A 25826-nucleotide genomic window follows, 5' to 3' on the forward strand; every position below is an offset into this window, starting at 1 on the left:
TCTGCTGGGCCTCCCGCGCCGTGTGAGCAACCACGTTCACACCCTCCTCACGCTGCCGCCCGCCCCGCCCTGCACGGGCCTCGCTCTCCTCTGCGGCCCCGAGGAGCTCCGCACGTGGGTCCCGAGCCGCCCGGCCTCCCCGAGCCCCTCGGGCCGCGGCCACTCCACAAAGTGCCGCCTGCAGACCTGACAGCGCCGGGCTCCCGCTCGCCAGGGTCAAAGGTGCAAGACCCAGCCGGCTCCCCGGCTAAACAGAGGTCGTGACATGTGGGTTTTGGGTTCCCGTTCTGACCTTTGCCCTTGTTAGCACACAGTTTCCTGGCCGAGCTTCCGCCTTATCAAACACAGATAGCGAGGCGGGCCGGAGGCCCGCTGCTCGAAGCTTCTCAGCTCCTCCCGGGCTGCGGGCAGGACCTGCTGAGGGACTGATTTGCCTGGAAAATGTGCCAGGAGCTGTTTTCAGGCAAAAGGGCTTTTCTGACCCGAACTGACACGGGTCTCAGCACAGCTTTTTCCAGGCGTGTGGGCTCCTGACTCTCCTTGCCCCCCGCCCCCCTGTGTGAAGGAAAGCACCCCACTACCCCCCAGAGCACCCCGCTACCCCCCAGAGCACCCCGCTACCCCCCAGAGCACCCCAGGACCTGTGGCCTGGGCCGCCACTGCCACTTTGCTTCCCTGTCCCTGACAACTTGGTTCTGCAGAGAGCAGGGGACAAACAGGAGGGAGCACCCGGGGATCCCGGGAGGGAGCTGTGTATGTGGAGGGGGGGGGGGAGGAGGGGGGAGGGAGGGAGAGGGAGTAAGAGGGAAAGAGGGAGAGAGGGAGAGAGCTAGGGAGGGAGGGGTAGAGCGCTGTCTACCGTGCCGTGGGAACAGCCAGCACCAGGCCACAGGATGATGGGTGGGCCGCTCAGTGCGTGATCTTCAGGGAGCGACGCCCGTGCGATGAGTCACCTGGGCGTGGATGCCCACGTCTGGCCGTGGTTCTGGGGAACTGTCTTTCCCCTTTAATGTGCACACCCCACTCTCCCCCGACGTGGCCACCAAGGACGCTGCCCGGGATCCGCGTGGTGCCTCCACGCGCCCTGCCTGAGAACAGCGCTCGGAAGGCCTGCGGCAGCGTCCCCTCCGGGACACGGCGGCCACGTTCCCCAGCAGCCAGAGGTTAACTGGGGACTCGGTCCCTCCACCATGTGGTCCCCCAGAAAGGCTGGGCGGGTCCAAACAGGAACCAGTCGTGCTGGACTATGCCGGGCGATCCCTTTCAAAAGGCGCCTCTCAGAGACCAGCTCTTAGTTAAGGCAAAAAACACAAAAGAAAGAAAATGAACAAAAACATCCGTGATCGGGAAGGGAGGCCGCGCGCAGAGGTGGCGCCTCCTCAAAGCCCCAGCCGTCACGTGGCCGTGCGCTCATCCCCTGAGCCTCAGCGTTTCCTCCTGTAAAGTGGGGACGCACCGCCGTCTGCTGCTTCCGAAGGTCACCGAGAGGACAGCAAAGGCCTAGAGCCCAGGCCGCCCGGCCCGGCGCTGCCACGTACGGTGTCGGTCACGCATTTCAGCGGAGGCCGAGCTGGGCGGGCCCGGGCCGCTCACCTGGATCATCTCGGCCACGTAGCTCTCGGGGCCGGTGTACTCCGTGGAGTCCTTCACCTTCACCAGGACGATGAAGCACAGGTAGTGCCACATGTTGTGCTCCTCCTGGATGTGCTCCTCGAAGGTGACCGTCTTGTTGTCAAACTTGTCCCTTTCCAAGCCTGCAGAGGGCGGGAAGGCGGCGTGAGCAGCCCGGGCGGGGCTCCCGGCCCGTCAATCTGCCTGTCCACAGGAGGGCGGGGCTCCCGGGCCCGGTCAATCTGCCTGTCCATAGGAGGGCGGGGCTCCCGGCCCGTCAATCTGTCTGTGCACAGGAGGGCGGGGCTCCCGGGCCCCGTCAATCTGCCTGTCCACAGGAGGGCGGGGCTCCCGGGCCCGGTCAATCTGCCTGTCCATAGGAGGGCGGGGCTCCCGGCCCGTCAATCTGTCTGTGCACAGGAGGGCGGGGCTCCCGGCCCCGTCAATCTGTCTGTCCACAGGAGGGCGGGGCTCCCGGGCCCGGTCAATCTGCCTGTCCATAGGAGGGCGGGGCTCCCGGCCCGTCAATCTGTCTGTCCATAGGAGGGCGGGGCTCCCGGCCCATCAATCTGTCTGTGCACAGGAGGGCGGGGCTCCCGGGCCCCGTCAATCTGTCTGTGCACAGGAGGGCGGGGCTCCCGGCCCCGTCAATCTGTCTGTCCACAGGAGGGCGGGGCTCCCGGGCCCGGTCAATCTGCCTGTCCATAGGAGGGCGGGGCTCCCGGCCCGTCAATCTGTCTGTGCACAGGAGGGCGGGGCTCCCGGGCCCCGTCAATCTGTCTGTGCACAGGAGGGCGGGGCTCCCGGCCCCGTCAATCTGTCTGTCCACAGGAGGGCGGGGCTCCCGGGCCCGGTCAATCTGCCTGTCCATAGGAGGGCGGGGCTCCCGGCCCGTCAATCTGTCTGTGCACAGGAGGGCGGGCTCCCGGGCCCCGTCAATCTGTCTGTGCACAGGAGGGCGGGGCTCCCGGGCCCGTCAATCTGTATGTGCACAGGAGGGCGGGGCTCCCGGGCCCCGTCAATCTGTCCACAGGAGGGCGGGGCTCCCGGGCCCCGTCAATCTGTCTGTGCACAGGAGGGCGGGGCTCCCGGGCCCTGTCAATCTGTCTGTGCACAGAAGGGCGGGGCTCTCGGGCCCTGTCAATCTGTCTGTGCACAGGAGGGCGGGGCTCCCGGGCCCCATCAATCTGTCTGTCCACAGGAGGGCGGGGCTCTCGGGCCCGTCAATCTGTCTGTGCACAGGAGGGCGGGGCTCCCAGGCCCCATCAATCTGTCTGTCCACAGGAGGGCGGGGCTCCCGGGCCCCGTCAATCTGCCTGTCCACAGGAGGGCGGGGCTCCCGGCCCCGTCAATCTGCCTGTCCACAGGAGGGCGGGGCTCCTGGGCCCTGTCAATCTGTCTGTCCACAGGAGGGCGGGGCTCCTGGGCCCTGTCTGTCCACAGGAGGGCGGGGCTCCTGGCCCTGTCAATCCACAGGAGGGCGGGGCTCCACACCCGTCTCTATAGGGATCGAAACTGCAACCTTGGTGTGGATGATGCACTAACCAACTGAGCGACCGGGCCAGGGCCTCATGTACAGAAAGTCTCTATTTTCTTAGGGCGTTTCTGTAATTCTGGAAATTATGTCAAAGGAAATGCATTAAACTATTATAAAGGAAGCAGCATCTTTAAGTTTTTAAATAAAAAAATGCTCATTTTGGGGCTTACGGACCAGTAGGAAACGTATACAGTCTTGTAATTGTATCATGAATAACCCAAAAGGACTCCTCAGCTCCTGGTCCCACACGGCTAGTTTACATGGACGTCCTGGCCCCACACGGCTCGTTTACATGGACGTCCTGGTCCCACACGGCTAGTTTACATGGACGCCCTGCGGTCACCGCGATGGCGGTGGTGCCCACGCACTCTCCCCGGGGACCTTCACTCCTGTCACCTGCACCGTGTGGTCCTGGCCTGGACCTGAGCCGGCCCCGAGTGCCCCCTGAGGCGGAGGGCTCATGTCGCTGCACCCAGTCACAGGGAGCCACTCGGCTCAGAGACGCGGCCTGACTACAGCGAGGACGCGCTGGAGGGGCGGGCGCTCGCTCAGGGCCGAGGGGTGCCCCGGCGACAAGAGCCGTGGTGCACGCATTTCCAGCCCCCCCCCCCCCCCCCCCCCCCGCCCCAGGCAGAGGCCGCGGCCGCGGGCCGCTCACCGCAGATGAAGCAGGTGGTCTTGAGGATCTCCTCCTTCTTCTGCTTCTCGCTCCGCAGGTCGGCGAAGGTGTCGATGATGACCCCGAAGATGAGGTTCAGCACGATGATGATGACCATGAAGAAGAAGAGCAGGTCGTAGATGACGCGGGCGGCGAACAGCGGCTCCTGGGAGGAGGGCGCGGTCAGGCCGGCCCCGCCCCCGCCCCGGCTCCGCAGTCCCCTCTCAACACCGGGGCACCCTGCCCCCCACATCACCGTCAGCCTCCTCCAGCAGAACTTAAACGGGATGTCAAAGGTTAAGAAGGCCACACTTCGCTGAGCGTTGACCTATGAACCAGGAGGTCACGGTTCGATTCCCGGTCAGGGCTCAATCCCCAGTGTGGGGCGCGCAGGAGGCAGCTGTTCAGTGATTCTCTCTCATGATTAATGTTTCTCTCTCTCTCCCTCCCCCTTCTTCTCTGAAATGAATAAAAATATTTTTTAAAAAAGCCCACCACTGCATCTCTGCATACCCCGTGTCTAAGTTGTGCACTCTGGCCGGTGTGGCTCAATGGATAGAGCATCGGCCTGTGGACCGAAGGGTCCCGGGTTCAATTCTGGTCAAGGGCACATGCCCAGCTTACGGGCTCGATCCCCAGTGGGGGGCGTGCAGGAGGCAGCCGATCCATGATTCTCTCTCATCATCGATGTTTCTATCTCCTCTCCCTTCCTCTCTGAAATCAATAAAAATATATTAAAATAAATAAATAAAATCAATAAATTGTGAATTCTCCGAGTGCCCTGGGACTGCTGGGCAGGAGCTTCCTGGGGGCTCGGGGTTTGGAAACGTGTCCAGGTGGCCAGACCCAACCGAGGAAACGGTCCCTCGCGTGTGACGGGACCAGCCCCTCGCACGGCGTCCGTGTGCCCGACGGAGAGGGAGGGTGCCCCAGGAGCCGGCCCTGCCCGTCCATGCGTCCCCGCTCCCAGGCTACCCGCGTGGCTCCCGTCTGTGCTCCGGCCCCCGGCCCCGGCGCCCTGGGTGCGCAGCCACCTCTTTGGACGGCTTCCTGAGCACGTCGCCCACGCCGCCGCCGCTCCGCAGCCCGTGGCTCAGCACGGTGACGATGCACATCAGCAGGGTCTCGCACGTGTGCTCCTTGTCCTGCTCGGGCTCCTCGGCCGGGAGCGGCGCTGCGGACGCAGACAGAGCGAGAGAGAAGGACGTGAAGGCCCGAGCGCCACGCGCCTCCTTCTGAAAGGCTGAAGCCCGGGGCACTCTGTTCTCATCCCTGCCCCCTGCTCCCTCCTGGAGGCAGCCGGGCCAGACCTGCCCTCCACCTCGGAATCTAAACACTCCCCGTCCTTCTCAGGGGTGAACTCAGCCCCAGCGCTGAGCCGGGTCTGACCTCAGAGGAGCTCCTCCCCTGAGCCACAGCCCCTCTCCTCTCAGCTGAGGGCAGGGCCACCAGGCTCCGCACTGCGGGTGTAGGGGCCACGCCTGGCAGCATGCTAGAGCGGCTCCTCTGATTAAACCGCTTCATGCTGGAGGCTGTCCACTGCGTTTTGGAGGAAAAAAAGCAGTGACCTTTCTGCCTTCGTTCTTTTCTCCAGCTGCAGAGGGAACGGCCTTGATGAAACATACATCTCATCCTATCACTCCGCTTTCAACAACTCCCAATCATCCGTTGGATGACATGTAACCTCCTTAGCCTGACATGTAAGACCTTTCGTGATCTGACCCTTTGCCAACCTTGCCGGCTTCATCTCTTGCTATTCTTCTTCCTCATAGACCCTACCTCCCCAAACCTGCTGTATCCTGCTTCCAAGCCTTCCGACGGGCTGCTCCCTCTAACAGAATGCCTGCCCCTCTGCCTTCGCCGGATAGTCCGCTGTTTTGGTTTAGCTGTCACTTCCTGGTGATGCTCTCACTGCACTGGGGCTGGGTGCCTGTCTTATTCCCAGCGTTTAGCAGCTCTCAGGTGACCTCCACCTGCCCGCCTGCCTCCCCACCCCCCCCCCCCCCCCGCATGTCACTGTATCGTAGAGTACACCGGCCCCTGGCAGACAGTGGGCCCTCAGGAAGTCCTGGCTGAATCCAGGAAGCCGACCTTTCTTCCCACGGAGCCTTCTCTTCCCTCCGTCTCCCTCGGCTCCCCAGCCTTTCCCCTCGGCCGCCGGCCTCACGTCTGGGCAGAGCCCCCGCTTTCATCTGACTCGACGTCACGGCAGCAGCTACGCCTCTGGAGGGGCCTGGCACTAACGGGGGCTCCAGGCTATGGGGGCCTACCTTCCTGGGGTGCAGGAGAGGAGCAGTTCTCCCCAGCGCCCACCCGGCACACGTCCGAGAACAGGAACTCGCCGGCCAAGCTCTCGCCGGCCTCTGGGGGAGAGAAGGACGCTGTGATGCACCACCTCCCGGCAGACGCCGCCCCGCAATCCTGCCCGTCCGGCCACGGCGGAGACGCAGCTGGCGCGTCTGCTTGGTGACCTGGGCGGGGCGGGGCCCGGAACGTCCCTCCTGGAGGCGTGGGGATCCGCACGCAGGCAGCACGTCCCTCACGGGAAAGGCCGACGGTGACCCGCACGGCCCCACGCGCAGACCCGGGCCAGGCTCACACCACGTCGGCACCAGGCCTGGCAGCGGCACCGGCGGAAACCCAGGTGGGACCGAGAGGCTCAGACCCCGCAGTGGTCTGAGCACTGGGCGGGGGAAAGGCGCCTGGCTCCGCCTCACCCAACCGGGCCGGCTCCCCGACGCGGGCGCCCGGTGACCGGATGCCAGACGGTGGCACCTCCCTGAGTGTGTCCACCGTGTGGGTGGAGGGCAGAGAGCCCCAGCCACTCAGTACGCCATCTCCACTTTCATCCTCAGAACCGGACCTCCCCTCTCCGCTTGCCGTGGGTGAACACAGCACAAGCCAGCGCAAAAGGAAGGACGTCCCAGGAGCCACTGCTAGCAGAGTACAGCCGTCCATATTTCGAGAAATGTGGACTTTTAACTGACAAACAAGCATGCCTGGCCCTGGCCGGGTGCTCAGTGGTTAGAGCGCTGTCCACTCTCGGCCAAGGGCACGGACCTTGGTTGCAGGTCTGATCCCCGGCCCCGGGTGGGGCGGGTGCGGGAGGCAACCAATCGATGTGTCCCCCTCACATCAATGTTTCTCTCTCTCCTCCCTTCCTCCCTCCATTCCACTCTCTAAAAAAAACACCCATGGAAAAACATATCCTCGGGTGAGGATTAAAAAAAAAAGCAAGCACGCCTGAGCTACTGTAGCTACTCTGCAACGTCCCCCACGTCCCGCGAAGGCTCATAAGGGCCCCCCGCCTCCCCGGGGGTGACTGTCACTAACGCACCATGCCCGGCGCTCAGAGGCCCCCCGTTTCGCTCCGCAGTGAGCCCCCCTCCGTGCACGCCTGTCCCCACGTGCGCCCCAGCAGGCGCGAGTCCTGGAAGCGGCTTCCCACGTCTCCGATAGGTCACGGTCAGTCTCTCAGGGAAAAGCTGTGCCCGTGGCAGACGGGACCGCCGTGCGTGAGCTCCGTGCAGGCTCCGGGCACGCCCCCCGCGCCCCCGAGAGCCCGCACCGCGCCTTGGATACAAGAGAACCAGCCCGAGTCCCAGGTCCCCGCCCCGTGTCAGGGAGACTCCCATGCGGCTGGGGCCGGCAGGGGCCGCCCACCTGGGAGGGCGGTGCCGTTGGGCAGCGGGTCCACCTCCAGCAGGAAGTCGGCCTTGAAGAAGAGGTAGCCCACGATGGAGAAGAGGTAGACCAGGATCAGCGCCAGCACCGCCGTCAGGATGATGGACCGCCCGTTGCGGGTGACGCTCTTGATGACGTTGAGCAGGGTCTCCTCGCGGTACACCAGGTCAAAGAGCTGCGACAGGAGGCGACGGGGTGCTCACAGGGCGCCCCAGGGGACGCACACCGCCCGCCCGCAGGGAGCACCCGGCGGACAAGCGCGGTTTGCGGGCTCGATCCCCAGTGGGGGGCGTGCAGGAGGCAGCCGATCCATGATTCTCTCTCACCATGGATGTTTCTCTCTCTCTCCCTCTCCCTTCCTCTCTGAAATCAGTAACAACATATTTAACACAAACAAAGAAAACAGAGGCGGCACCTCCTGATCCGGGTCGGGGGCACCGTCTGTTATGAAAAGTAAAAGATGGAGCTGCTGCGTCCGTGTGACCCGCCCCCCGGGCTCCTGTGGCCTGACCTGCCCCCCGAGGGGGAGGGTTTCCTCCCAGATCCGGCCAACGTTGCGCACAGAGGCGGCTGCCTCGTTAGAGCAGGCACAGCAATCACAATAGGAAAGACGGGTCTGAGTCCTGGCCAGTCTTGCTCAGTGGTTAGAGCATCCGTCCCCAGACCGAAGGGTCGAGGGTTCGATTCCTGGTCCAAGGGCACGAGCAGGCACAGCAATCACAATAGGAAAGACGGGTCTGTGTCCTGGCCAGTCTTGCTCAGTGGTTAGAGCATCCGTCCCCAGACTGAAGGGTCGAGGGTTCGATTCCCGGTCCAAGGGCACGAACCTGGGTTGCAGGTTCGATCCTCGGCCCCAGTCAGGGCATGAGCGGGAGGCAACCTATCGCTGTGTCTCTCTCATCAATTTCTGTCCCTCTCTCCCGTCCTCTGAAGACCCTGGGGGAATACCCTCGGGAGAGGGCTAACCCCGACCGGAGGGCCGGGTGGAGGGCTGGGTGGAGGGCCGGGGGGAGGGCCGGGGGGCGGGCCGGGGGGAGGGCCGGGGGGCGGGCCGGGGGGCGGGCCGGGGGGAGGGCCGGGGGGAGGGCCAGGGGAGGGCCGGGGAGGGCCGGGGAGGGCCGGGGGGCGGGCCGGGGGGCGGGCCGGGGGGAGGGCCGGGGGGGGGGCCGGGGCGGGCCGGGGCGGGCCGGGCTCACCAGCAGGCTGTAGAAGAACTCGTGCACGAAGAGCCCGAGCGCGCAGATGAGCAGGTACAGCAGGTGGTACAGGAACTCCACGTCCAGCACCATGGCGCGGTAGCCCCGCGTGAACGTGCCGCAGTTGCCCACGAAGCTCATCAGGAAGATGATCTTATTGCAGACCTGGGGCGCGAGGGGGCAGGCACTTAAGCACGACTGTGCACCCCCCCACCGCCCCGTGCGCCTCCTTCTGCACCGAGTGCCCACCAAACCCCCGGGAGCCGCCCCATGGGAGCCGCTGTGCGGGTCGAAGTCATTTCGTGACTTCGCTTTCCAGGCACGTCCCAAGCGACGCGGTCGTCAAAGGACTGTGGTGCCGCGGGGACCACGGGGCGTTCGTGTGCGACAAAACCCGACAAGAGCACAGACGGAGGTGACGAGGCTCCAGCGGCATCGTTCCTGACGCCCGGGAGTCACACAGCCCTGTGATCCGCAGACGGGAGCGTTTTCTGAAACCGTCCCGTCAGAGGCAGGACAGAGGGAGCTTAACAAGAACGGGACATACAGAGCCCGGCCGGCCCGGCTCCGTGGCTGAGCATCGACCCAGGAACCAGGAGGTCACGGTTCGAGTCCCGGTCAAGGGCACAAGCCCGTCGCCCCCAATTTCACGGGGAAAGCAAAGGAAGGGACTTCGGGGTGCGTTCTAGCCCTGCCTCCTCTTCTGGGAATAGTTCTCCCCTTTCCTCTGGGGGTGCAGCCGGACCCGGTGTCAGCCCTGGGGGTCCAGGCGGGGCTCCATCGGCCAATCAGAGGACTGCACCCCGGCAGCAACGGCTGGTCCAGCGACAGGCAAGGACCGGATGGAGCCCGGACCTCTCGGGGTCTTTCCTGGGACTGCGGCAGGCACCCTGTGCCTTCCCCTGGCCTTGACCCTGAGAGAAGTCTGTCCTGCGCCCCCGGGGCCTCTGAGAACTTCCAGGTCGCAGGCGAAGGCCCGAGGGATTCTGCGGGAAAAGCCCGCCCAGCGTTTCGCACGCGGACTTGACTGCCGACCCTTTCCGACCTGAGATGGATCCCCTGGAGCAGCCTCTGGACGTGCCGACCCGGGAGGAGGCCCGAGGGCCGGATCCTGGCATTCAGTGCCGGGTCACCCGTGCGGGGCCAGGTGGTCACCCGTGCCGGGCCAGGTCCTGCACGTCACACGCCTCTCCACACACCCATACACACCTTCCCCGCCGCCTCACCCGAGCCGTCAGCTTGAAGCAGCTCCCGCTCCTCAGGCCCTGCTGCCCTGCCCTGCACGCCCCTCTGGGGACAGTTCCTGGTGCACGGAATTACTCCAGCAGCCTTGCTTTGCAATCCCACGCCCATCTTCGTAAGTGACCCCAGCTCCCTCACATGCTCGGGCGGAAACCTCCAGAAGGCGGTGCCTCCCATGCCAACTCTCCTCCTTTTGCCCGGAACCCTCCAGTTCACCTTCCACCCCACACCCGCCGCCGCCGCCTCCTAAGATTCTCCCATCATGCAGCTGGCTCCCACACTTCAATTGTACGGAGAGAGCAATCCCAAATGTCACGCCTGACTTGGAAACCTCGATGCTCTCCCAGCCTCGCTCCCCGTGCCCTGTGTGGCCATTCCTTCCGCCTCTCCTGCTCGGTGCGGCCTCCCCGAGTGGGACGCTGTGTTCCTATCTGATCGCTGGGCTGACTGGGGGGATCTCCAGTCCCATAAACCTGTGAGCAGGTCGGCACGACTAACTCACACCTCAGCGCACTGCCCTTCGAGCCAGACTCCCGGGAGGGCCGGTCCCTGAGCGCACGATCGCCGGGCCGCCACTGGACCGCGAGGCCCTCCTGGGCCGCCACCTGGACCGAGAGGCCCTCCCGTCCCCGCCCCGCAAGCACAGGCCCAGGTCCCGGGACCCGAGGGGAAGGCGTGCCGCGGGCCGGACTCACGTTGAAGGCGCCCAGGAGGAAGAGCGTGGGCTGCAGCCCCACCGAGAAGATGAGCCGCAGGATCGTGGACGCGATCAGCGCCCGGATGCCGTGGGGCTTGGGCAGCGCGATGACGATGGCCAGCGAGACCAGCATGGCCGTCCACAGCAGCCCCGACCAGTGCGGCTCCAGCGTCCCTGCAAGACAGGCGGTCACGGGCGCCGCTCGCAGCGGGCGCAGGGACGGGCGGCGTGGGCCCCGCCGTACCTTCTCCCGCCACCTCCCGGCCGCACGGCCCCGGCGCTCGGCTCCAATTCCCGGCCCGGACAGGACCCGTCCCGCCCGTGTGTTCCCTCCGCCGGGACCTGCCCCTTTCCCGGCCCCCTGGGTCTCAGCTCGGAGGTCGCCCCTTCGGGCAGCGTCCCCACCCGTCTCCCCAGGAGCCCGGTGATGCTCGCCCTCAGCTTTTGTCCCGGGCACCCGCACGGGGCGGCTTTCCTAGTGCTCGCTCGCTCGGCACCCCCCAGGCGCCCATCACGCGCTTGTTCAACAAACAAAACGGCCCTGGCTGGTGTGGCTCAGTGGATAGAGCGTCCACCTGTGGACTGCAGGGTCCCGGGTTCGATTCCAGTCCAAGACATAGACCTCAGCTGCAGCTTGATCCCTGGCTTTTGTTGGGGTGCATATGGGAGGCAACCAGTTGCTATGCCTCTCTCACTTGGATGTTTCTCTCTCCGTCTCTCCCCTCTTCCTCTCTCTCTCTCAAAAAAAAAAAAAAAAATCAGTGAAAAAGTATCCTCAGGTAAGGATACACAACAAAAAAGAAATAAAAGTCAGATTGCGTCATGCTTCACAAGGGAAGGCGACGGGAACCCTAAACGTCTAATTTCTATGGAAGGCACACGGGGGAGTGCAGGTCCCCCGCCTGCATCGGGGTCTTTGGGGGGGGGGGGTGCCATCCACATCGCCAGCGTCTGCTGCCAGCCGACCACCCCTGCGGGCGGGGCGTGACCGGCTGTGTCTCCGCTGCCATTGCGAGTGCTGTCTGGAGCCCCGGGCCGGCCTGGTTCCATAACGGAGCCAACGTGGCCACAAACACAGCCCCGCTGACTCCCGAACACCCCGCGTCCCGTCGCTGCCGCGAGAGGCCCGGGACGAAGGCCACCGCCATCCACTCCAGGAGCGGGGTGGGCACCTGCCTCCGCGGCTCTGCCCTCCGAGCTGTGCGCCTCGGGCTCAGCATCTCACCGTCTCTGAGGCCGTTTCCCAGCAGCCCAGGGGGCGGCCGCGCGCTCTCTCAGGGGCAGCGTGTGCCCTTCCTTCTTGTCAGTGAACCAGGGCAGGGCTTCCCACCTCAACCCGCGGAGAGGGACACCTCTCTTGTCTGAGGGCGTCCCTGCGGCCCCATCTGTTGTCTGGGTACTTCCAGGGGTCAGCGCTGGGGCGCAGGTCGCGGCCTCCCCGCCGCGCTTCCCGGGGTCCCCGTGAGCGCGAAGGCAGGTACCTCCCCGGACGCCTCGGAACGGGTAGAAGAAGGCCACGAGCAGGTTCATGAGCACGGCCAGGTTGAAGGAGATGCTGCTCCAGAAGGACATGTTGCGGGCGCACCAATACAGCACGGGCTGGGCTGCGGGGACGGGGGGGGGGGGGGGGGTGAGCGGGCACCCCGCACCCCACCTTACAGGGCACCAGTACAGCACGGGCTGGGCTGCGGGGACACGGGGGGGGGGGGCGGGTGAGCGGGCACCCCGCACCCCACCTTACAGGGCACCAGTACAGCACGGGCTGGGCTGCGGGGACACGGGGGGGGGGGCGGGTGAGCGGGCACCCCGCACCCCACCTTACAGGGCACCAATACAGCACGGGCTGGGCTGCGGGGACGGGGGGGGGGGGCGGGTGAGCGGGCACCCCGCACCCCACCTTACAGGGCACCAGTACAGCACGGGCTGGGCTGCGGGGATGGGGGGGGGGGTGAGCGGGCACCCCGCACCCCACCTTACAGGGCACCAGTGCAGCACGGGCTGGGCTGCGGGGACACGGGGGGCGGGGAGGGTGAGCGGGCACCCCGCACCCCACCTTACAGGGCACCAGTCCAGCACGGGCTGGGCTGCGGGGACACGGGGGGGGGGGAGGCGGGTGAGCGGGCACCCCGCACCCCACCTTACAGGGCACCAGTCCAGCACGGGCTGGGCTGCGGAGACACGGGGGAGGGGGCAGGTGGGCGGGCAGCCCCGCACCCCACCTTACAGGGCACCTGTACAGCACGGGCTGGGCTGCGGGGACACGGGGGGGGGGCGGGTGAGCGGGCACCCCGCACCCCACCTTACAGGGCACCAGTACAGCACGGGCTGGGCTGCGGGGACGGGGGGGGGGTGAGCGGGCACCCCGCACCCCACCTTACAGGGCACCAATACAGCACGGGCTGGGCTGCGGGGACACAGGGGGGGCGCGGGTGAGCGGGTCCCGCACCCCACCTTACAGGGCACCAGTACAGCACGGGCTGGGCTGCGGGGACGGGGGGGGGGGGTGAGCGGGCACCCCGCACCCCACCTTACAGGGCACCAGTACAGCACGGGCTGGGCTGCGGGGACACGGGGGGGGGGCGGGTGAGCGGGCACCCCGCACCCCACCTTACAGGGCACCAATACAGCACGGGCTGGGCTGCGGGGACGGGGGGGGGGGGCGGGTGAGCGGTTACCCCGCACCCCACCTTACAGGGCACCAATACAGCACGGGCTGGGCTGCGGGGACGGGGGGGGGGTGAGCGGGCACCCCGCACCCCACCTTACAGGGCACCAATACAGCACGGGCTGGGCTGCGGGGACACAGGGGGGGCGCGGGTGAGCGGGTCCCGCACCCCACCTTACAGGGCACCAGTACAGCACGGGCTGGGCTGCGGGGACGGGGGGGGGGGTGAGCGGGCACCCCGCACCCCACCTTACAGGGCACCAGTACAGCACGGGCTGGGCTGCGGGGACGGGGGGGGGGGGCGGGTGAGCGGGCACCCCGCACCCCACCTTACAGGGCACCAGTCCAGCACGGGCTGGGCTGCGGGGACGGGGAGGGGGCGGGTGAGCGGGCACCCCGCACCCCACCTTACAGGGCACCAGTACAGCACGGGCTGGGCTGCGGGGACGAGGGGCGGCGGGTGAGCGGGCACCCCGCACCCCACCTTACAGGGCACCAGTCCAGCACGGGCTGGGCTGCGGGGACGGGGAGGGGGCGGGTGAGCGGGCAGCCCTGTACCCCACCTTACAGGGCACCAATACAGCAAGGGCTGGGCTGCGGAGACGCAGGTGGGGGGTGCAGATGAGGGGGCAGCCCCCACACTGCACGCTCCCAGCGGTGGGGTGTCGGGATCACACCAGCTCTGCTCCCGCTGGCAGACACTCGCGCCCGCCGTGCGCCCCGCCGGGAGCCCGAGCCGACCGGTGCCTGGCGCCTGGACCCACCTCGGAGCTTCTTCTGCCAGTTCATCTCGTTGAAGAGGTCCTCCGAGCGCAGGAAGAAGTCGTTGATCTTGCTGCCCTGCTCGTCGCGCTCGGTGGTGTAGTAGATGCGCAGCTTGGACTCCTTGGTGAGGAACTCGCAGATGCTGGGCACCGGGAAGACGATCTGCTCCATGGTGCGGTCCAGCCGGACGATCTGCGGACGGCGGGCGGGCGGAGCGTGAGCAGCCCCTCCGACCCCCACGGGGCCCCGGGCCCGGGCCCTGGCTCCGTATTCAAGGCGGCGTGCGACACGGACCCGTGGCGAGGCGTCTCTGACCACGCAACCCCCAGACCGGCGTGTCTCTCAGATCCGTGTGAACCGGTCCGGGCGAGTCCCTACCGGCGTGGTTCTGACCTCAGACCGGTCCGTTTCACTAACGTATTGGAACTGCTCCGTGCACACGGCCGGCCGGGGCTCCAGGCCGGGCTGTGTCTGTGCATCTGTCCCGTCCACCAGCAGGGCCCCGGGTCCCGCGTGGCCCGAGCATCAGCACACGTGGCTGGTGCAACGGTGGGCCCGAGGATTTAGCTTCGCTGCCCCTGTGCCGAGCCGCACACCTGGCTGGCGGCTATCGCCACGGGCAGCATCCCCTGCCCTGCGGTCCTTCCTCACCTGGCAAACTTGCGTTATTTTTCCCTGACAGGAGCCTTAAAGGGCCATCGCTGGTTTATCCAGTGACGCCCCGCCTCTTGGTCTCACAGCACCGAACACGTGCGAGGCAGGCACGAGGTGCCGGCGGAGGCCGGGGCACGCTCCCTGTTCCTAAACTCGCGTTGTTGGCCCCGGTGGACTCCTCCCAGGTTCTCTCCAGCCGCCCAGACCGGCTCGGCCCCAGAGAGGAGGGAGTGAGGTCAGGACTGTTCTAACTCTAAGACACCGTGTGAGTCCCAACTGGGGGCAGAGATTTAAAGGGGCTGCGGCAGAGGCATAAAATGGGGCCTGGCCTGTGTGTCTGCGGCCTCTGCAGAGCCTGGGGGAGTCAGGGGAGGCCCGGCCACACCCTCTATAGGAAGGTCTGGTTCTCCCTCCCGGAGGCGGCTGGGTCAGGCTCTCAGAGGTGAGGCCGTCCCCCCAGCCCTGGCCGAAGGTCCTGGGGGACATGGTCTTCAGACCCCCCCGGCGCCCAAGTCGAGCTGGAGGTCAGTTTCCGGAAGCTTTGCATCGCCCTGATTCTGTCCTAAGCCGACCTCCCTGGACTGGAGGGTGGGGGTTGGTGTAAGCCCGCCCGGAGCCAGTGCCCCAGGGCACACCGGGTGAGCACAGGGCTCAGGGACCAACACACGGTGCACCGAGGCCCCGGGGCTGCCGGCCTGGGTGACAGTCCGCCCCGACGGCGAGGCCCGGCACGCTCTCTGCTCTGCCTCGGGCCCGTCTGCAGAGTGGGGTGAGCCCGTCCAGCTCACGGAGGGCGAGTGAGTCTGTGTCTGATCCCCGTGACCGTCAGTCCTCTGAGCGCCGCTGCCCGAGGTCCCCACTGTCCACGGGCACAGTCCACGCTGACGGGACTCTGTGGGCCGGGCTCTCGTCCTCCCTCCTGGCCGGCACCCCTCCCTCCCGCTCACCGGATCCAGCCCCGCACCCTCATCCGGCAGCACCCTTACCCGGCGTCCCACCGTGGCCCCTGGCCAGCACACCCCATCTGCCACGCGCTCCCTGCCGGTCTCCGCCCGCCTCAGCCCCGTTTTCCTTACGGTCTGGGCTCGGGCGTCATTTCCCCAGGAGGAGCCCCCTGACCTCACGCCGCCGCGGGCCCCCTGCCGGACCTGCTCGGCCTGCCTCCTGCGCGCCCCGGGGCCTGGTCAGAGCCCGCCACGGGCACGACCTCCTCCCCTGGGAACGGCGCCCCCTCCTCTGCAGCCCCCAGCAGGGTCGGGCCATCGGCAGGTGCTTGGCTGCAGGGCCCGCCGCCCGTTACCTCGATCTGGGCCGTGTGCTTGGCGTAGAACTCCAGGGCCTCATCGCCGTCCACCTGGCCCCCCGGCTTCAGCATGCTCTGCAGCTCCTTGTTGTGCCGCGCCAGCTGCAACACAGGCGGACGGCGGTGTCCCGCGCCAGGCCACGCTCCGCCCACGCTGGGAGCGGGGAGTCGGGGTCCTGGACAGGGGGCCTCTCGGTGGCCAAACGCCACGGATGGAGGAGCTGAGGCAGGGGCGGCACTTCTGCTGCTGGTGGCAGCGCCTGTGACCTCGGCCCAGCACCGTCCCCGCTTACATCTAATTCCTGACCTTTGGGGGGTGGGGGGGGAGGAAACAGGCCCGTGGCCCAGCCACGCCCACACCTGTGGGGAAGGAACTGCTGCTCCCGCTAGAGGAAGCTCCCCAGAGCCCAGCCACGTGGGAGAGGATGACGCCAGGGGCGCCTGGGTGCCTGGGTGCCGGGCGGAGGTGACCCCCCCCCCGGGCAAACAGGGAGAAGGCACCGCACAGGCTGGTCCTGGAGGCGCCGGCCGGGAAGGCAGCAGCTGGGCGTGACGACTCACAGACCCCTCGATGCTCATAAGACCCTGACCCTCCTTCACTCTCTCCAGCCCATCATTACCGTCTCCGCATCCTGCCCAGCACGAGGGCTGCTAGAAGCGGAGGGGGGAGGGGGGGATGGTAGGGGGGGGGGAAGGTAGGGGGCAGGGACGTGACCCCAGCACCGTGGGAAGGGGAAGCATCCTGGAACTCAGCACACGGCCAGGCTGCCCTTAGCGCCTGGGAACCCCCGGCACAGACAGAGCCAGCAAAACTGGGTGAAGCCAGGAAAGAGGGGGGGCCCATGGGCTAGGGTCCCGGCAGCGAGTGGGGCGTGCCTGGCGGGCAGCGCGGGGCGTGTCGGGAGGCCGTACCTGATGAGCTAGTATGTAGATGTTGTGGCCCACGTTCCGGGGGGAGGCCGCTCCGTCCTCGCCGTTCTCCTCATTCTCCCCTTCCTCCGACTCCCCCTCCCCCTCCCCCTGCAGGTAGGCCTTCTTGATCACCTCCACCTGCAGAGAGGACCAGGGACACGGCTCCCGTCAGGGACCCCGGGCCTGGCACCATTGGGGAACCCGCGGCTGCCATCAGCAGCCCCCTGGGCCCCTCACTTCTCGGTCCCTCCGGACCCAGCCTGGGACGAGGGAGGGCCGGGCTGTTTACCAGGGAGCCTGTCACTCAAGATGGGGCCACTCCAAGAGTAAGGACAGCGCACTTGGGCCGCGCTGCCCGAGGGGGTCCTTGCTGTGGTGGCTGGGAAGGCACTGGCCTCCTGCACGGACTTGGGCAGGAACGTCTCTCCGGGGCCCAGGCCAGCCCGTGGGCCCACCTGTGCCGACACCGGTCAGACAGGTCGCTCTCTCCCACCCGTTCTCTCGGACACCCAACTGCACAAACGAGCTGCACAGGGTGTGGGGCCCAGAGCACACACGTCCATCTGCGTGTGCACACGCCCGTGCACACACACCCACACGCGCACACACATGCACACACACCCACACACGTCTGCACGTCAGAGCTTCCCTGCTACGTGGGTTTGTTCCAGAAAGCCCGTGACGCTCCCCGCAGCCCGAAGGGTGTCCGTCTCCCACAAGGGGGCGAGCTGGGCACCGGGGGCACCTGGCTCTGGGCTGAGGTCCCCACCAAGGCGGGTGCTCTCGGTTCACGGGAGCAAAGGGGTCTCTGCCTGGCGCTCGTCCCCACTGGAGAGTGACCGCCCCCCGCCCCCCGCAGGTGCCTAAGCTGTCACGTAAGCCGACCCTGGGATGACGTCCTTCACAGGAAGACGGGAGGGACCGCGGCCCGGCCGCGAGCACGCCGGGCCCGCGGGGAAGTGCTGGAGCCTCATCCAGGCCTGTCGGTCACACAAGCCCGTCCTCGGCCACGTCACCCTCTGAGCTGCCGGTCTCACGGGCCAGCGCCCGCTCCGAGCTGGGGTCACCGCCCTCGGGGACGCCACCACCACCAAGGCTCGCACCCGGACACGCTCCTGTCGCCAGACCATCGGCAGCGAGAGGCTCGCACCCGGACACGCTCCTGTCGCCAGACCATCGGCAGCGAGAGGAGCGGCGAGTCCGAGCTGGGGACAGAGGACGGGGGTGGCCACGAGGAGGGAAGGAGCGCGGGGAAGCCGCGGTGCCGCACGGTCCCTCTCGGCTTCAGACGGCGGCCCGCGAGGGCCGTCACCCTCCCCCTCGTTGGGACGAGGCCTGAACTGCGTCCTGTCCCCCCCGACCTGGCACCCCCTGATCCCCCTCGGCCGCTCACCAGCTCCTTGGGCCGCATGTTGTAGAGGATGCGCTCGGCGTTCTCGCTGTCGTGCCTGCTCTCCATGATGGCCAGCAGCAGCTTGGAGGCGTTGTTCTGGGGGAGACAGAGCGGGGCGTGGGCGGCTGCGCGGGCCCGAGGCTGTGACGCCGCGGCCCCCAGGGGGCGCTGGGCCAGCACATGGAGAAGCACCCGCTCCAGGCGGGCAGCTGCCCCCCGGGCCCGGTCACGTCTGCACCGCCGGGCGCGGTCGAAGACACCCATCTGTTTGGGCGTCGCTTCCCCCAGCGTCACCTGGTACGGTTCCAGCGGAAAGTGGGCGTTTAAACAAACGGGTGCCCTCCCCGTGACAGAGGTCGGGCACGGCGGTGTGGCCAGAGGTGCCGTCAGCCTCGCCGCGGAGAAGGGCCCCTGGAGGCCGAGCCGGCACAGAGGGGGCTCCCTGCTGGTGGGCAGCGGTGGGTCCACACGGTCAGCTGTGTGCTCGTCAGCCGCCCCTCCCGCCACGTGGCGTCAGAGACCACGGGGTGCGCCGCCACGCCGCTCGCCCTGGCTACAGTGCCGGCCGTGTGCACCCGCCTGCCCAGGCCCCTCCGGGGAAGCGAGGACTGCAGCGCGGCGTGCGGCCGGTGCCACGGGCCCTGCGTCGGGTGCAGAAGCACCGCCGCTCCCGTCAGCTTCCCCGCGGCTCCCGCCCCGCTCCGAGGCGCCCGCCGGCTCGGCCGCTTGCCTTCAGCTCCAGCACCAGGTCCATGCGCTTCTTCCCCAGCGGGTTGATGTCGTTGAGGATCAGGGCCGTGATGATGTCGATGCCGTTGGACTCGTGGGTGGCGATGCAGTTCTGAGGAGACACAGGACGCACATGCACACGCAGACACAGGCGTGCACACGCGCACACACACATGCACACACACATGTGCACGTATGTGCTGTCAGCAGCCAGGGGCCAGCGGGCCCAGCCGCTATGGGACACGGCGCCCGCCACGGCCAGCGCCGCGGGAAGGGCCGCACGTGCTCCGCGAGGAAGCGGTGGGAATGAAAGGGACGCACATCCCTGGTTCCAGAAGGATCCGCCAACAGCGGGGAAGCCCCTGCGCTGGAGCCGACACACGGCCGTGTCTGACCAAACGGCGCTGGCGCCGCGGCCTTTGTTCTGAAGGGGAACCGGGCGTGCGACGGAGTCTGGGTCCCGAGCCCCGTCTCCCCCTTCGGGGGGCTCCATCCTCCCCCGCTTCGCTCTCAGGCGGACGTTTACCGAAGGCCGTCACGTAGGAAGCGAGCTCCCTGGCTCACGCCCACAGGTAAAAACGCGCGACCCGGCCCACGACTACGGGACGCCGCCGACAAGCAGCGGCTGCTCTCAGGAAACTAGCGGCCCGGTCCAGAAATCTACTTCCGGAGAGGCCAAGGTCAAAAGGTCAAAGCTGACGGTCCTCCTCCCCTCGGAACATCGGCGGGGTCAAAGCCTGAACCTCCCATGTCCCCGCGTGACCGTCGGGCTGCCTCCTGCAGGGCAGGCTCCCCTCCAGCGGGGCCCGGCCCTCCTGCCACTAAGGAGCCACGTGTTGGCTCCGGCCCAGCATCTGAAACAGGGCCCCGCCGCCCGGTCTCAGTTTAACTCCACCTTTAGCATCTGCCCCGGCAGGTTAGAGCGGGGCAGCCAAACCGAGCCCGGCCCGCCCCGCCCCGCGAGGACAAGCCCACATCTGGGACAGGTGAGCCCTCTCCTCACTGCTGGCGACGGCCTCAAGTGCAACATCTCCCTGGGCCGACGGGCGGGCGGGCGCCCTGTGACTCCTGAGCGAGTCCCCCCAACAACACGGCGGAATGACCGACCCGACCTCGCGCCCGGACGGTACCTGGTTCTCGTGGCAGGGCCCCTGGCAGTACTCGGTGAGGCTCTCCAGCGTCTGGTTGATGAGCGCCACGTTCTTCTCGTTGATGTAGAGGCCGAGCAGCCCCAGGCCGCCCGTGGTGCTGCCGCAGATGCAGTCCAGGAACTGCAGCGTCTCGCACACCAGGTTGTAGTTGGTCTTGTTGTTCTGGCAGCGCAGGAAGTTCTGCGAGCGGGCAGCGGCCAGGCCGCGGGAGCGCAGGCGGGGAGAAGAGGGAGACGGTCACTCACCCGCCGTTGTTGTGTGTGTTTTTTTTAATTTTTCATTGATTTCAGAGAGGGAGGGAGAGAAACATCAATGGCGAGAGAGAGTCATTGATCGGCTGCCTCCTGCACGCCCCACACTGGGGATCGAGCACGGAACACGGGCACGTGCCCTGACCGGGAATCGAACTGTGACCTCCTGGTTCATCGGTCGAGGCTCAACCACGGAGCCACGCCGGCCGGGCTCACCCTGCTGTTTTGATAGAATCGGACGGGTCAGTGCCCTGGATGTAGGAACAGTTATGCAGGGACACACCGCGTCCGGGGAACTGAAGGGTCAGCCCTCGGAGGGTCAGCCGTGGACACGGTCTGTGGCCATGATCATCGACGCGGTGGCCGGCTCCCTGGGTGACTTTACAGGGGATGCAGCTCGTCTCCGACCACCTACCTCAGACTCCCTGAGCTTGTCGAGTTCCCGTTTTTTTCTTTCCACTCCAGCCCACCCGCCCTCTCACCAGGTGCTAAGCCCACAGCATCTGACATTTCCAGAACAGGTGAAGGTGGGGTCTGAATTCCCAGAGCCCTGCGGGGACCCGGAGATCTGTGTGGCCACGTCCACTGATAAAGGGGGGTGAGTGAGTGTGTGTGTGTGTGTGTGTGTGTGTGTGTGTGTGTGTGCTGGTGAGCGGGTGCCCAGTGCGTTGTGCAGGTGGACCGGTAAGTAGTGTTAACAAGAGACACTGAACTTCAACACGTTAGCGCGAGCCACATCCCACCGCCTTCTACGGCAGCCTGTTTTGATGAGGAGGAGATTTTTGTCAGAGATTCCATTAATCTCTTCTAAAAGAGAAGCAGAAATTAACCACAAACATGCTTTTGCTCGAAGCTATAAAAGTTTCGTGTGCTGACTGTAGAAAATGGCGCCACAAAGAGATACGATCAAAAGATAAAGTGGATGCAACCTCTGACCCAGTGATCACGCTTCTGAGAAACCCTGGCCTCTGGTCAGATGGCCCTGTCACAGGGAAGGACCAGAAGCAACCCCAATGCCCTGCAACTGGGGAGCAGCTACAATGTATCCACATCACTCAGTGACAACCCCAATGCCCTGCAACTGGGGAGCAGCTACAATGTATCCACATCACTCAGTGACACACCGAATGCCCTGCAACTGGGGAGCAGCTACAATGTATCCACATCACTCCGTGACAAACAGAAACCCGGATGCAGGTCCACATGGGCCGGATGGAAAGACCTCGAGGATATACTTCAGTCAAACCCAAAAGGCAGAGATGAACGTGTCTCCCACGCCCCATCCAAACACGCGGGAGGAGGCCTGGCGGCCACGGCCCACACCCACGACATCACTCTGGGTGGAGGGGTAGGAACGGGGAGAGGGACAGTTCGTTCTAACTCAGTACTAACTTTCGTCTGAACCTTTACAGCCAGAATAGACTCATGCTCTCACTCCTTGAATAATCAGAATGTTGGTAAAGGCCCACATTAAAAGCGGGCACCCAAGTTGAATGCTTGACTCATCATCAGACTCCCCACCTCCCCCAAGCCCCTGGACCTCAGTGCCTCACGCTCTGCTTCCGTACGAAACCAAACACGGAGCCATTGTTCAGGCCTGTGGGGGTGTGTGTGTGTGGGGGTGTGTGTGTGGGTGTCTGCGGGGGGGGGGGCGGGGGAGGGGTACGGACCACCTGGGCCAGGTGGGCTGTGCTAAGGTGGCTCTTTGCAAGGGCCCGCCCCGTGCCGTCCGCACAGGGCTCACTTCCTGCCCACGCCCTCCTTAAGGACACAGGAGCACCGTCCACCTGGCTGTGTTAGGAGGAGCTGTCCAGGCATTTTTCCTGCTCATCGTCGCCCCTTTTGGGCGGACAGGGCTGTTTCCCCGGAGCCAGCAGCGCCCGGGCACCGCCAGGCTGGAGGCTGGCGCTGTGACACATGACTCTCCCCACAGGTGGGTGCTGGAGCAGGGGCGCCCCGGGGCCCCCCGGGGCCTTCCTAGGAGCCTTTGCTGGTGGGGACACCGCGAGGGAGAGCTCAGGCCCTGCGGCGGACGGCTTGGGGCCGGGTCCCAGCTCCGCACGCCCGCCCGTGTCCCCGAACCTCAGCCCCTCCTCTACGAGACGAGTGTCACGGCAGAGGCGACTCTCCGCGCCGGTGTTCTAGGTGCCCTGGGCCCCCGCGACCATCGCACAACAGCAGAAAAGGGAGCCAAGGACTTCCGCAATGATCAGTTCCACCAATGCTGTGAGGCCTCGTCTGTGCAACATTCCGGAACCCCTCCCTCACCCCTCACGCACAGCAGGCCTTCCTGAGCAGCAGGCGTGTACATCCGGGATGTTCTCTACCCAGCCAGCCCCCCGCCCGCGTGCCACCTGGGCACCCGTGATGCCGAACACAGGCAGGTCCCGGATGCACACGTAACTATGCAGACAGCAAGGGCGAGGGACGCTCCCTGTCCCAGGGGGATGGAGGGGAGGACAGACAGGACCATGTCATCACCCAGACACAGAACCCTCCCCGCCAGGACCCGGCAGGGGGACAGGAGCTGAGTGTCAGGCGTGCCATGCGGCCATGTCCCTGGGCCTACCTGCCCCCAGGCCTTTCCACCCCTAGGCCTCCCCACCCCAGGCCTCACCTGCCCCCAGGCCTTTCCGCCCCCAGGCCTCCCCACTCCAGACCTCCCCTGCAGGCCCTCCGCCTCACCTGCCCCCCGCCTCACCTGCCCCCGGCCTCACCTGCCCCCAGCCTCCCCTGCAGGCCCCGGACCTCCCCTGCAGGCCCCAGACCTCACCTGCCCCCGGCCTCACCTGCCCCAGGCCTCCCCTGCAGGCCCCGGACCACCACTGCAGGCCCCCCGCCTCACCTGCCCCCGGCCTCACCTGCCCCCGGCCTCACCTGCAGGTCCCGGTTGTGGTTCTCGCACAGCAGCTGCAGGAAGCGCAGGATGGGCTGCATGATGGTGATGACCGCGCTCATCTCCAGCTCGTCCTTGGGCTTGTCGGCCGCGGCCTGCGCGCCCTCCCCGGCCTGGTAGTGGTCGTCGGGGTCGGCCTCCCTCCGGAAGGCGGTGAAGGCCTTCCTGGTGGCGGCCGAGGCCTCCAGGAGCTGGTCGCGGGCCTCCTCCGTGATCTGCGTCGAGGGCTCTTTGGCTGCGAGGCAAACGGGAGCCCGTCGGCGCTGCGCATGCGCAGGACGCCGCCCGCCACCCCAAGGTGACGCCCAGTACACAGCCCTCGGACCCCCGGGCCTCACGGCGGCGGCCAAACCCTCCAAGGAGCCCGCCTTCTCTCGTCCCCGGGAAGGATGGGAACGGAGCCGGGCGTGCCAGCCTGCTCGCGCTCTGACCTCATCCACGCTCTCGGGTGTGAGAGGAAAGCCTGACTACAGGCCGTCAGGCCCCGGATCTAGGCCTCGGGCCTCAGCTTCCTCATCTGTAAAATGGGGTGAACTTCACCCAGAGAAGGCTCCTGTGAGGGCTGACAGGATGCTGATCGCATAGTAACCACGGTCACTGCTGTGACGACTGACGGAGCCCTGTGCTGTGACGGGCGCCTGACGAGTGCCCCTGGCCTCGGCCTCAGAGCGCCCTGCGAGGGGACCAGGCGTCCAGGCAGGAGCATCAGCCCCTGCAGCCACACTGCCTGGGTTCGCACCGGGCTCGACTGCCTACGGGCTGCAGGCCTTTCACACGAACAAGGTCATTACCGCCCTGGGCCTCCGTTTCCTCATCTGTGAAACGGGCCAACAGTTTTACCTGTTTTACAGGGTTGACTGGGGTTCTAAACCAGTGACACGTGCAAAGGACTGAATGGTGCCTGGTCCCAGGAGTACCCCGTAGACGGAGTGTCCTTTTCTTCTCTCTCCCCGTTCCAGACCAGCGGTTACCCACGGGGGTGACCCTGCCCTCATCCCAGCCAGGGGGCAGTCTGCAACATCCAGAGGCCTTTGGGTTGGGGGTGGGGTGGGCTGCTGGCCTCCGCTAAACATCCCACAATGCACGGCAGCAACAAGCCCCCGAGGTCGGATGTGCTGTGGCTGCAAACCCAGTCACAACCCTAAAAGCAAGGCCCGGCCATCGACTCAACCCTGGGGGGCGGGGGGGGGGGTGTCTCCCCCTCCCAGGTATGGCTTCTCTTTAACTGAGGAGGTGGACAGAAAGCTTCAGACACAGTCAGTAACTCAGAAACAAGGGACACTCCGCCCGCAAGAGATGGGACATCGGCCTGAACTTCCCTCAACGTTCTCCAGCGCGACGTGGAAAGTCACAGAGAGAGACTATGCATGGCTTTCCCGCCAGGAACACCGGCGTCTGACCAGGGGAGTGCCTGTGAATTGACTGCACAAGAGGAGCCTCCCAAGCGGCAGGAATCCGCCCGGGGTTGCGCAGGAAGAGCTACGTCATCGCTGGACTCCGTTTCTGCTCTGAGAGCCAGTGGGCCTACGGCCCGGCCTCTCGAAGCCACGAAAGAACTGAAGAGAAGGAGGGACGCCCTCGGGCTGCACAGACCAGCTGACGGAGAGCTGTGTGTGCGGGGGGGGATGAGGGGATGGGGGGGGGGCAGTTACCTTTCTTCCGGGAAGGGGCGTCCCTGTCCGTCTCGTCGTCCTGCTTTTTGTTGCCCAAGTCGCTCGTGTTCACGGTCACCGTGGCCTTGATCTCCTGCTGCGCCACCTTCATGCGGTCGTAGAAGACCTTGAAGAATCGCTCCGACTTCTTATCCTCCGTCAGCCGGCAGAAGAAGGAATGCTGCGAGGGAAACCCACACGCTCTCAGCACCGTGACGGCCAGGGAGCGCCTCCCCCTCGAGACACCACAACCTCACGGAGATCCGCGGCGGCCACGCGACCTCACGCGCGTGCGCTGAGCGGGACCAAGGTTAAACGCCGCGCGGCGCCCGATGGCGGTCCGGATCCTCGGCCCGAGGCTTTCTGCTGAGCCCGGGGCGTCTGTGCTGGAGCGGCCCCACGGGGGAGGGCAGCGTGCTGAGGAAGGCGTGGGGGGCACATTTCAGCCCACCGCGAGCGGCCGCCTGCACACACACGGAACCACGCCGTTAACAGGGGAAATACGAGGTCTGTGTGTGAGTGTAAATCCTCACCCGGGGTATTTCTCCATCGATTTTGAGCGAGTATGTGTGTGTGGGGGGAAGAGAGAGAGAGAAACATCGATTGGTCGCCTCCTGCACGTGCCCTGACCCTGGGCTGGGGATCCAGCCTGCACCCAAGGTCTGCGCCCTTGACTGGAAGCGAACTTGCAACCCTTTGGTCCTCGGGCTGACGCTCCAACCGCTGAGCCAAACCGGCCAGGGCTGGAGTGTGGTTTTGGTGATGACTGCAGGGCCAGCCGTTTGTAAGGACTTCCACGAGCCCCTCCCCTGGGCACAGCCCGTGGGCAC

At 66.3% G+C, this 25826-nt stretch overlaps 1 protein-coding gene across 1 annotated transcript in view; it reads right to left on the bottom strand.

Moving 5' to 3' along the window:
* Nucleotides 1-25826, bottom strand: part of ITPR1 (inositol 1,4,5-trisphosphate receptor type 1) — a 175272-nt gene that overhangs the window by 9223 nt on the left and 140223 nt on the right. The window contains exons 41-56 of the mRNA XM_054729485.1: nucleotides 24997-25177; nucleotides 23326-23579; nucleotides 20177-20377; nucleotides 19048-19158; nucleotides 18318-18413; nucleotides 16925-17062; nucleotides 16010-16114; nucleotides 14055-14247; nucleotides 12107-12229; nucleotides 10624-10799; nucleotides 8687-8851; nucleotides 7470-7665; nucleotides 6077-6169; nucleotides 4841-4980; nucleotides 3807-3972; nucleotides 1594-1754 (exon numbers count right to left, since the gene is read on the bottom strand). Coding sequence (XP_054585460.1) covers nucleotides 1594-1754; nucleotides 3807-3972; nucleotides 4841-4980; nucleotides 6077-6169; nucleotides 7470-7665; nucleotides 8687-8851; nucleotides 10624-10799; nucleotides 12107-12229; nucleotides 14055-14247; nucleotides 16010-16114; nucleotides 16925-17062; nucleotides 18318-18413; nucleotides 19048-19158; nucleotides 20177-20377; nucleotides 23326-23579; nucleotides 24997-25177 — 2499 coding nt within the window. The remainder of the gene's footprint in view (nucleotides 1-1593; nucleotides 1755-3806; nucleotides 3973-4840; nucleotides 4981-6076; nucleotides 6170-7469; nucleotides 7666-8686; nucleotides 8852-10623; nucleotides 10800-12106; nucleotides 12230-14054; nucleotides 14248-16009; nucleotides 16115-16924; nucleotides 17063-18317; nucleotides 18414-19047; nucleotides 19159-20176; nucleotides 20378-23325; nucleotides 23580-24996; nucleotides 25178-25826) is intronic.

The sequence above is a fragment of the Eptesicus fuscus genome, chromosome 18, assembly GCF_027574615.1.
Source record: "Eptesicus fuscus isolate TK198812 chromosome 18, DD_ASM_mEF_20220401, whole genome shotgun sequence".
Classification (NCBI taxonomy): Eukaryota; Metazoa; Chordata; class Mammalia; order Chiroptera; family Vespertilionidae; genus Eptesicus; species Eptesicus fuscus.